General features: G+C 33.9%; 1 protein-coding gene across 4 annotated transcripts in view; it reads left to right on the top strand.

The window, feature by feature from the left end:
- The window catches only part of LRBA (LPS responsive beige-like anchor protein), a 748,187-nt gene that overhangs the window by 426,299 nt on the left and 309,206 nt on the right, over window positions 1-12,682 (top strand). For all 4 annotated transcript variants that reach the window (XM_065877627.1, XM_065877625.1, XM_065877628.1 and 1 more), the window contains exon 37: window positions 11,818-11,942. In XM_065877627.1, coding sequence (XP_065733699.1) covers window positions 11,818-11,942 — 125 coding nt within the window. The remainder of the gene's footprint in view (window positions 1-11,817; window positions 11,943-12,682) is intronic.

The raw sequence follows: 12,682 nt of genomic DNA, 5'->3' as shown, positions 1-12,682 counted from the left end.
TTTATTTAAAGATATCAGTGTCGGGCTTCCCTGGTGGCGCAGTGGTTGAGAGTCCGCCTGCCGATGCAGGCGACATGGGTTCGTGCCCCGGTCCGGGAAGATCCCACATGCCGCGGAGCGGCTAGGCCTGTGAGCCATGGCTGCTGAGCCTGCGTGTCCGGAGCCTGTGCTCCTCAACGGGAGTGGCCGCAACAGTGAGAGGCCCGCGTACCGCAAAAAAAAAAAAAAAAAAAAAAAAAATTTGGGAACCTGTCATTTTATAAAAGGAATGTTAAAGCTTATACCAGTACAATAAACTGTCATAATGAATATATTTATGGGACTAGTATGAATATCTTACCCAAAATAGCACCGAAGTAGCATTACCAAAATCCTTTGGTAATGGAGTCACAGATGTGAGGTCTAGCTATGTTTCTTGGTAGCTAAATTACTTGACTTCTGAGTCTCAATTCTGTATCTGTTAATTTGGGATTATATTTCTAATTTATAGGGTTGTTTTGAGAATTAAATGAGATCACATGTAAAATACTTAGTAGAGTGCCTGATACGTTATTGGCAATCACTAAATTTTAGTTCCCATCCCCTTTCCAGGAGCGTAATGTAATATGTTTCTCAAGAGAGTGAGGTCCTGTCTTCCTGAGGCTTCAGATTGTTCTCTGTGTGTACGTTGTCCAGCCCTGTGACTATTTACTACCATGATCCTGAAGCTTGAAGACTGAAGACAGTCTCCAAGTACAGCTTAAGCCTCCATTCTTTCATTCTAGGCATGTTTTAATACAAATTGAAAATTCATAACAGCATCAAATAGAAGGACTAGATACATTGATTAAACATAATATTGATTAATTAATTGGGAAGCCAAATTATCAATATCAGTGACTTGGAAAGCAAGGTAAATTTGGTTTCCCAATGAATCAATGTATATAGTAAAGCTTACATTTAATTTTTTATTTTATTGAGGTCCAGAAAGATCATGCATTTATCATCCTTACCCATCCCAGACATTGTCACCATTTTCTTACTCATTTTCCTTTACCTTCCTTATTTTGGCCTGGCAGCCAAATTAGTTCTAAATCTTGAGTAAATTTAGCCAAGTGCTCTTTTTACTCCTGCTGTTAGGTTGCCGAGTATAGGTGGGGGTGGGAAGGATCACGGCTGTACAGATTAGTGCCACTATAGACGAATGGTTTCCCATCTCTGCTAGACCTTCATAACTACTTAAGTCATCCTTAACCTCTCCTATAGTCAGCTTTCTTTCATATTCCCCAAGACAACTTTTCTGAATTTTATCCCTCTATTCTATTCTTTAATCGAAACCCTACTATTTAATAACAAATAGAAATACTCAGACCAAAATCAGGCCTTCAGTTTTTCTTCTCTTTAACCCTAAACTATTTATTAAAATGCAGAGCCTTACAGCTTTCCATCTTGCCACAGAGAAGCAAGTGACTTTGTTTACTTCCAAAGTAATCATGCTCTTTTCACAGGATCGTACCTCTTCTCTCTTTCTAAAATTTGTTCCTCCCCTCCTCCCCCATGCTATCTTCACCCTTTAGACTTTGTTTTTTCCACCTGCGCATATGCTTAAGTCTGTTCTTTACCCTCTTTAAATTACCATCATATCTCCCACATTCCTTTCATTGCCCCCAATTTTTTTTTTTAATTTTTTTTTTGCCCCAAATTTTTAAAACAAGGTATTAACTGTCTCCACCAAAGCATGAGTTCATTACTATCTAGTTTTCTTTCACAATGGTAATCAAATGGCTAATGGCATCACCAGTAATCTTTATATCTGTTAAATGGTTTCAAAGGCAAGAAAACCTGACTCTAACCGAAGTGAATTTCCTCACTTAAACTGTGAAGAAGTATATTAACATTCAGAATAAGCAGTGTGGGTATGTAAAGGTGTTGGGGCAGGTCCTCAGCTCTATTTTTCTATAGTTCTTTCAGTGTTGTGTCCCTGGATGTGTAAACTTTACCCCAGTCTGGCTTCTTTATGGTTGTATTATAGCTGCCAGCAGCTGAGTCTAATATTTCCTTGTTCCAGTCAATCAGGAGAAAGGCAAAATTACTGTCCCAACTACTGAATAGAAGTTTTGCATTTCAGATTGGTGAAAAAATGATTGCCAGGAAATTTAAGCAATATTTGGCTTAAAGCTAGATTCTGGAACCAATCACTGGAAGAATGACGGAATTATCGTAATTGGCTTAGAGTCAGCTTTCTATAAGTCATTGAACCATGTAAGAAGTAATAGATATTACAATATTACAAAATAGTAATCCTTAGGAAAGAGTAATTAGGAAAATTGCAATTCTAAGGAAAAGGAAGAGGATTGACTATTAGATGAGTAACTGAGTACATAAATTTTGTAATCATAAAGCCCAGAGATCCTCCTAAATGGAAACACTTCAAATGTCCATGAACTGATGAATGGATAAACAAAATGGGACCCTTGAGCTTGAGGGGGTTAGGAGCTCTGACATCACCCTCCCTCAAGTTGAAAACCCGTGTACAGTCATCCCTTGCTATTCATAGGGCTTGGTTCCAGGACCTGTGCTGGATACCAGAATCCAAAGATGCTCAAGTCCCATAGTCCACTTCCACATCACTGGGTCCGCATCCACGGATTCAACCAACCGCGAAATTGTTTAGCGATGTATTTATTGAAAAAAGTTAGCATACAAGTGACTCACTCAACCAGTGTTGTCAAGGGTCATTTGTATATCAATACAGTGAAATATTTTTCAGCAATAAAAAGGAATGAAGTACTGTTACATGCTACAACATGGACAGACCTCAAAAACATTACGTGAAGTGAAAGAAGCCAGTCAGAAAACTCTACATACTGTATGATTCCATTTATGTAAAATATCCAGAATAGGTAAATCTGTAGAAGCTAATCATTGCCAGGGGCTGTAAAAGGGCTTTTAATCTTTTTTTTTTTTTTTTTTGACTCACGTTTGAAGTCACTGGTGATATCACTTTAAGCACATGTTTTATCAAAGTAAATGGCATCTAGAAGTATCCAAACACTTAATTTCATTATTAACTGAAAATAATGCCTTATATTTACATAGAATTTTTCTGTTGTTAAAGCAATTCCATAGACTTCATTTCATTTGATTTCTCACAACAGCCCTGTTGTAACTGAACAAATTACAATTATTTTATTAAAGCAGTGGAGGCCCAAAGATGATAAATGATTTATGTAGGTCATAGATCTAGTACATGGTACAGCTAAGGTGATTATCTTTACTTTAAAAGAAATGAAGCCAAAATATTTTTATATCATACCCAGAAATTTTAAAGACTAGTGGTTTTTAATATAAATTACTTTGAAACTTTAGCTGCTGTATATTTTATACTATGAATTAGTTATAAATTTGATTTTAAAGAATTTCCCTTAAAAGATAAATTAGACTCAGTTCTTTGGTATTGGAGATAGAGATATTGGAAATGTTAAAGAAAAAATGCATTCTCATAGTCCTTAGGCTCTCCAGAAAGTTCCAAGACTAATAAAAATGCCTTTTATCAGTCACTTACAATTTGACTGGTTTTAAGACTGGTCCAAACTTCAGAAGCTCCAGGCCAAAGCATTCACCTACCTTCTAACCTGTATACTGTGAAATCCTGTACATATCCATTCCCAAGGAAGGGGGAATATGGGCTGACTGGGAGTGGGTATTGGATTTCTTTGGGGGGAAATAAACATTTTAAAATTAGATTATGGTGATGGTTGCACAACTCTGTACGTATGTTAAAAACCATTGAGCTGTACACTTAAACAGGTGAACTTTATGGTATATAAATTATATATCATAAAACTGTTTAAAACACAAAAACAATCAAAAGCTTCTCTCCATTCTTCATCCTTCTGGACATTTTTATGCAGAATTAAATATTGCTGGCCACTCACTGCTTTGAAGAGTCTTTGCTTCTTTGTCTTTTTTGGCAACATTCTGTTTTGGTTCTTCTACTGTCTTATTGATTGTGAGAAGCAATTACTTCCTTCCCTATTTATTTCTTTCCTCTTTTGCAATTTTTTAAATATTGGAATTTCCCATATTTCATTTTTACTTTTTCCTGTCCTTTCAATATAGTTTTCTATGGATCTAGCACAATACCTAGCTAATAGTAAAAACTCAATAAATTTTTGTTCAACAAATACCTGAATCCATTTACTTCCAAGGCTAATCAATCTCCCAATTTTATATCTCTAGCCCAGGCTGCTTTTCTGAGTTCCCAAGTTATATTGCTTATTTATTAGACATACCTACCTAGACATTATTAGGTATCCATGACATTGTTATTCTCCCCAACCATGTCTACTTAACCTGCATCATTTCCATTATATAGCATGTTTTCCCCTCATTGCCCTGTTTTGTCACAAACCTCAATTGTATTCTCATTATCTCCTCTTTTCCTCACCTCCCATGTTGAATGTCTCATCAAATCTTATCTATTCCACTTCAAATATGTCTCTGAAATCTTAGCCTCTACACTCCATCCCCACTGCCTTATTTTATATTGCTGCCATGTAACATACAAGGCTGATCATAAATAATCCTGTATTAAGAAAGTTTGGTCGTCTCTCTGTTGACTATAAGATCTAAAGGGAACTACTTTAGTTAACTATGCAGTGACTTTTGAAATCTTGATTCTAAACCTGTGTTTCCTACCTTAGCTTTTTCCACTCTGAGACTGCCTTGAAATGATCTTTCTCACCCAAACTCCCTTACATAGAAGTGCCTTTTTAGGTTTCCATACCTTTGCTATTTCTTCTGCTTGTAATGCCTTTTCCATTTTGCCCAGCAGACTCCTGTTTATCATTTAAGTTTCTTTTAAAAAGTCATCTCGTTCATTCTTTAATTGATTATTTATGAAGTTCCTGCTTTGTTTCAGTTACTGTGCTTCTTGGTCAGTGAGTTACACAGACACAAACTCTTGTCCTCATGGAACTTACAAAATAGATCCTCACTGAAAGCTTAATGAAATCTTCAATCCTCCCAGGCAGGGTTAATTAGAACTTTCATCATAGCTATAAGAGTATCCAAAGGAGTTTCTAGAGGAAGTGGCATGTGAAAAGCTCACTGGCTTTGAAGTCCATAGACATACCTACCTAGGTATGTCTATTTATTATTTACTTATTATTACTTATTATTTACTACTGATGGATAAGACTTATCCATCTTATTATTATTTACTTATTATTATTTACTACTGATGGATAAGACTTAGTTTCTTCATCTTTAAAATGAAAATATCAGTATTAAATCATGGCAGGGTTGTGAGGCATGGTGATAATGTGTATAAAAGAGCATGATGTCTAGCACACAGTAGCCTAATGCAGTAAATGCTGTCTCCTTTAAAGTTGTATTATTATGGATGTTTGACAATTTTCTTATCCTGATTATAATATAAAACAAATTTTAGGCTGAACCTAGCATAGTTTATTTGTATGTACCAAGATCTGGTACATAGTTGGCATTCAACTGTTTGGTGAATTGTTTTTCAAATTAGATTTTTGGGGAAGGTAGAACAGTTTTGTGCAAATGGAGTGGCTACTGAGGTGAGTTTTAGGACTTCTTAATCCAACAGTATCATTTATTTTAATTTTTTTTTCAGTTTTCTATTGTTAGAGTTTTAACTGGTAGTACAATTAACACTAGATCTTTATTTTCTCGTAACTTACTCCTGGTAAGAATGCTAAGTAAATAAATAAATGGTTAACAGGCTAACAACAGCTAGGAAAACCTTGGGATTATTTCTTGAATAATTGACTTTGTTGCAAAATTATATTTTTTTAAAATATCCAAAGTAATAACTAATTGAATGAAGATGGGTCGCTAGTTATCTCTAAAAGCAAATAGAGAAATACACTGAATAGTACCACTGCAGAAGTTCATAACTACATAAAATGTAATTTTATATAATTAAATAATATATATGATGCTCTTACTGACTCAGTGTAATATAAACTCTCTATGTCAGGCCTCAATAAAGAAAGGATTCTGCTTTGGAAGATGTCCCATCTGCTGGATTCCATACAACTGAAGGATCTTTTTCCTTTTTTTTTCTTTTTTTCATTAAGACAGCACAGTGCATAGATCACCTGCATTTGATTTATAGTTGGTACTTGGTAAACAGAGGTTTTAGTTAATATTCTTTCTGTCTATCTGCATGAAGGCACGATAGATTTCAGTTTGTGAGATAAAGCATTCTTTTATATTGTACGATATCCGATAGTACCTGCACATTATTTCACCAAGATTTATGCAGAAAGTGAAACCCTTCTAGAACTTAAGCACTTTTATCTTCTAGCTGACAGTGCACTGGAAATATTTACTGTACTTCTTTTAGAGGTTACCATTTATTTAAGTTGTAGCTAATGTCTAGCATTAATTTTTAATCTAAAACTATAGAAACAGAAGGTAGCCAGATATAGGAGTTAGAAAAACAGGTAGTATACAAATTTAAGAACAAAATATGAATACTAAAATTTTCTAGGATTTAGAACTTTTTTCTGGCCAGAAGAATTTATTACTAATTTCTCTTAAGGTCATCAAGATTTATCAGGTATTGTCACAAGAAAATAGGAAAGCTGGAAAATAGGAAAATTTTCTAATATACTTGAATTGTGACTAGCAGTTCTTTTATTGATGTAGATCCAAGTTACATTAAAATAACACTAAATCCAGAGGGATGACAAGCATGCATATATCTGACTAATGTGAATAATGTGTCAATACATTTAGATTATGTAATAATTAGAATATTTGTATAGCTACTCATTTCAGTAATTAACATTGTTCTACTTTAATAGAGTGATAGTAAAACATAATATACCTTGATAAAGTAATATGAATTTAATGACTTCAGTGAAATAAATGTCAATATTTCTCTTTTGTTCTCAATTATTTATTCTGCATGTTAAATTTTGCCTGTTTTTTGACAACCATACCTATTTGTGGTCTGAACACCTTTTCCTACATCAGGGAAATACGAACTGTGTGACTGCTACTGATAACATCTGAAGAGCCTTGTTCTGTTCCCTATTCTGAAGATTAGATTTAGCTCGAGGAGAGAAAAAAGCCTGAGCAAAGAAAGGAGAGGGGAGAAGATAAGGTGTTCTCAGAGCACCGTATCACTCTCATAGGGTGCTTATGCAGCAGTGCAGAATGAGCATCGCACAACTCCAGGAGCGCCATTTACACACATTTTGATGTGGATAGTGCTCCTTCTAGTTGTGCACTTTAATGCTATATAATAGAGCTCCGCTGTGTTACACATTTTTTTGAATTCTTACTATTTATTTTCACATCTGTCTTCTCCCGAGGTCAGAGACAATATCTTAATAATCCTTGTATCCCTAGCTGCTGACTCAAGGTAGAGTCAATCATGATTAGAAAGTATTTTAAGAGTCTAGTTCAATATCCATCCATTCAACACTGTTAATAGGCTGATTAGATTGCCATACTTTCTCTGAGGAAAACTGAACTTTAAGAAGTCTTATAATTTACATGTGGAAAATAATATAATATTTGAACCATTCAACTGTTAGGGGAAAATGTGGATCATCCCTTACTTACTGATTCTCTGTTTTAATATTTCTTCCTTTTCCAACTGATTGTCTTTTGGCTCTTTCTTATTCATTTGTTTTACTAGATCAAATCACTGACCAGAGTGGGCCCAGGAGGAGAACAAATAGCCTATCTGTTGATGCTTGAGTTGTGTTTCTTTCTAAGATTTATTTCAACAATCTATCTGATTTTGTTCTTGTAGAACAGAAAGACATATTCTGTAAATAAAAATGGCATTGTTTTATATTATTTTATGTAGATTATAGCAACATGTTAAAGTTTTATGTGTACAAACACATAAATGTGAAGGTTTTTTAAAAAGTGGATAATTAGATGATTTATGCTTAGACTTTGAAACAGACAATTAGACCTATATTGTCATTTTAATCTTAGACTTTGAAATTAGGCCAAAGAAAGGGAGAGAAATAATTAGAAAGAAAAGTTAGAGCATTTAATTTCAGTGACATCCTCAACTTTTCAAAGACAAATATATTCTTGTTAGTCAAAGGTTTTAGTACTTGGAGCTTGTATACTAAAAGGGGACCGAACTACTAGACCTTTTATAGAGAAGGCTTTATTTCCAGATCTAACAGAGCCTAGGCTTACATCCTGAATTTGAAAAGTGTGGGGGATCTTAGTTTTAATTATTAGTAGAAATGGATATAGATGAAGTTTGTGAATGTGGCATCATGTAATACTAATGTAATTTTTTTGATAGATACAGATATATAGAGGTATAGGTATATAGTGGTCTAGATATATATTTCTAAGGTCTCAGAATAAGTGATTTCTCATCTTATCCATGCATGTGTTCAGTCAAGAGTCTGTTTCTGAATACATGGAGTCTTTTAAATTTTTCTAGCCATACCATGGTGATAACTCCAAAAATATATAATAACTTATTTAGTTAATTCATAAACTTAAGAGTGTTGGATTGATTTAAAAAATTTTCCAATTTCGTATCCTTTTTCCCCTAGAAGGGGCTTTTGGAGAGGGGGTGGCAGTATTTCCTAAATAAGAGTGAAATCTTTATGTGAATAATCAAAACTTACAGTAAGTTGATGATTGAAACCTACACATTCTCCTTTCCAATACTGTTCACAAATTGTGACTCATTTTCTTGGTGATAGAGCTTTATACTGAGACTGTATGTCGTTGGAAGGAGCAGAATTGGGAGAAAACAGTGAATTTTTAGGTCCTAGTCTCTTTCTATGTAAATGACTTTAAACATGCTAGTAATTATCTTCATCTGAAAAAAATGAGTATGCCTTTTTTTTCAAAGAACATATATTACTCTAACCATAAGAAATTGGATGATAAATGCTATTTTTTTCAAATGAGGTTAATAACTCTTGCATTTTGAGTAAATTCCTTGAAGGTTTGTATTCTACATCACCTGGAGAGACTTTTAAAAGTGTATTGAAATTGTTGTTTTCTCTAGTTGATTTTTGTAATCTGTTCTAGATCTATGATCTGAAATGAGTGATTTTGCTTTGTCTTGAGACTATTTTAAGTTGTTGTAACAGGAGGTAGACTACTTGTCATGAGAAGATAGTCTGAGATGTAGTTTCAGGGGGGGTGTAAAGATTATCATGGTGAGAAGATAGTCTGAGATGTAGTTTCAGGGGGGGTGTAAAGATTATCATGGTGATGTTTAGATTATTTTATTTGGATGGTATCTTTTTAATATTTTGGTTAGAACATTTAAATTTGAAGATAGAAGTACATAATTAAGGTAAGTAAAACTTACCTCAAAATTTTTTCTACTTTGTAAATAATTTCTCAGTTTCTAATGTATCAGTACTTTTGTTTCAGCCAAATGTCACCATTGTGGCCATTATTTGTTAGTGTCAAAGAGCACAAAAATAAATATTATAGTTCTGTTTCCTCCTAATTTTGATTGTTATCCTCATAGATATTGTCTTTGAGTTTCTGGCAAATTTGTGACTGATTTTATAATTCCTCTGGTTTTTCTACTGTATGACAAAAATTATTATGTACATTCTTTAATAACCATCAGATTTGACTTCACTCTCGAGCATTATACTAGAATCTATTGTTACCTAATTTAGTAATAATTTTATAATGGCAGCTTAACATCTCTTATAATTTTAGTTGTTATCAAGAAGAATGATATCACTTAATTTGACTCAGAATTCAGAAGGATGGATGAATGAAAAATTTACCACCTTTGCATAATACTGAAGCATAGAATATTAGAAGGATTGATGGCAGAAAAGGTTAACAAATTTTAGCAGCTTTCATTAGCTTTACACCGTCATATGTTTGTGGTGCTGACTGAAATAGGCTTTGTAGGAGATCTCAGTCTAGGGAACTAATTACTTGTGCCGATTGCCGCACTGATGAATAGACCTTCATTGTATCATTCCCCTGAAGACGAGGAGCAGCCTGTGATTCACGACTGCATCCTGGCTGATATTTGATAATAATTTTAACAGATAAATGTAGGTAGGCAGAATGATGAAGTGCCTATCCAAGCTTCATGACTATCAAAGCCATACACATAGCCATCTGTGTACTGCCTTTTCCCCACTCACCTAAGGAGAATTTTATATTATTAATTGAGTTCAAACAACTGTTTTCTTTTGCTTATATGTATCTTCTGTATGTATTTCTTATTTAATTTAAATGAAATCATAATACTAGTTTTCATTTAAAATGTGGACAGCAAAATAACAAAGAAGAGTAAAAGAGCTTTTTAATTTTTCTTTTCGAGAACTGCAATTCTTATACTTTTTTGTATGCCATTTAGATTGCTTTATATTTCTTCCTCTTTATGCATGACCAAAATCAACAAAGGAGATCTTTGCTGTTCCCTTGTCTCCCAGCATTCTCAGAAAAGAGCATAAGATTCCTATTGTTTTTTAAAAAATATCTTCTTTAAATAATGCACTATTTGTTATCTATGCTTTTATTAATCTGAGATAATTTTTAATCACTGAAGTACTTATTTACAAATCTATTTTGAATTTTTAAAGGTAGCATCTTTAAAACATCAAAATATGGGTAACTTTTATGTAGTTATTTTGGGACTATCAATTGGTCAAGGCTACTAATTTGTCAAAGCTGACAGGTAAAATTTTATTAGCTCATTAAATACAAGTGAGATTTTATTTTGCATTAGTCATTTTTTGCAGAAGTTTTGATTATGAATTTTTAAATTTCATTATTGAAACTTAGAGGTTTTCATATTGTGTACCTTTAGTGAATAAATACATTCTGCGGAGATTTTTTTAAGGAAAATATTTTACAACATGCTAGATCACGATTAGTTAATAGGAGAGAAAGTTGACATTTATATATTGCCATGTAAAAGATCTACATAATTGGGGAAAATATAGTAGAACTTGAATTGTGTGAGCCCTTTAAAAAATACATTTCTAAAAGTATGCTTTTGATATAGCAATTATTGCACATCATATAGCATGTAGTTTTTAATTAAATATAAAAACAGTCTACATAAAACAGAAATCCAATCTGATTTGCGTGAATATAGATTGCTGTTTCACTCTATAGGAATGGTTTATTTAAAAACAGTAAATGGAAAAGAAATGCATTTTCTTGTGTTGTTCTAAGCCTCAGGGGCTAAATGTAATGAATATTTTAAGAGATTATTTTAATTAAATTCCTGCACATCTAAACAGTAATATTTTATTATCACATGCATAACCATGTAACTGAGATATTCATTAAAGTTAACACTTTCTGGACCAAGAATTCACGGTATGATTTACTGATCTTGTGCAAAAAGGCACAAATTAGGAAGAAAAATGAAGGGGGACAGACTTTGATTAATATAGGTAATGCTATACCATATTTATAATAGCCTTTTCCCTATTCTGGTTTATAAATGCAGCCACAGAGAAAGGTGCCCTGCTGAGGCTGAAATGAGGCTGAAATCAGAGCACATGCCACTAGAGTGTGGGGAAACTGATCACACTGTCAGCAATTCATTTCAAAATGATGTATTTAGTGCTCATTTCACCTTCCAAGAAAAAGGAAAAGGAGTTCCTTAGACTGGAAGGTGATATTGTTATTTTCAAGGACATACCTAAGTTAAAGATTGCAGAAAGGGGAGTGTGAGGTGGAGGGAGAATTAAGAGGAATGGGAGGAAAAAAAAGGCAGAGCAAACAAGGAGAGCTTTATGCAGAAATTCAGTGCTACCACGCTGTTTGATAATTGCTAACATATGTGGCTTCTCTGTTTCATTGTAGTCGTCCTCGTGAGTTCTGGCGCCTCGACTACTGGGAAGATGACTTGCGGCGCCGGCGACGATTTGTGCGTAACCCTCTAGGATCGACACATCCTGAAGCGACACTAAAAACAGCCGTGGAACATGGTCAGTGTATAAACCACTCCTTGCCAATAGCAGCAGGTACAGTACTTGGTAATGAAGAGCATAACTTCATTACTACAAGGTACTGTAAAATGGTCCAGTGCCACATTTCACAGTTATTCACCCCAGAAACAGAAGTTCAATTTTTTATAGTTAGTGTAGGGTCCTATTAAATTATGGTGTCAAGTGTATTTATTTATTATGTTACACATGCAAAACTTACTTAACATAGACCCTTTGTTTCAGAGTAGGAAGATAAAATATTTCTCCTTTTAAGTGACACATTCAGCTTTGAGTAAATTAATCCAGGATGCCTGTCTTAAATCCATGAATATCAGAAAGACAGCATTTACAAACCAAATATGTTTCTAGGTTCTGTTGTGTGTATATGGTTTTCCCTCAACCATGGTATTTTAGCATGAGATGATGAAGCGGGAGAGCTGGTAATAAATGTCCAAGTGCTTAGATACTTTCTGAGCCTTGATTTGTAGATGGTTGTGATAGACGCCTCCTGGAAAAAGAGAATAGACATTATTTTCATATGTTCCTGTTCTGCATCATTTTGTTATTAGAGCTTAACAAAACATTTTCCCTTTTTTGATATAATGCATAGCACTATGATTCAGTTTAGGTAGAAGCCTGATGAGCAAATTGGAAAAACTGAAAAAGTCCTTTGGATTTGGTAATATGCTCTCTTTGATCATAGGGTTTCACATAATGTTTTATAATTTTTGAAAGCCAAT

The sequence above is a fragment of the Phocoena phocoena genome, chromosome 5 (assembly GCF_963924675.1).
Source record: "Phocoena phocoena chromosome 5, mPhoPho1.1, whole genome shotgun sequence".
NCBI classification, from domain to species: domain Eukaryota; kingdom Metazoa; phylum Chordata; class Mammalia; order Artiodactyla; family Phocoenidae; genus Phocoena; species Phocoena phocoena.
This window is presented reverse-complemented; position numbering and strand designations above follow the sequence as displayed.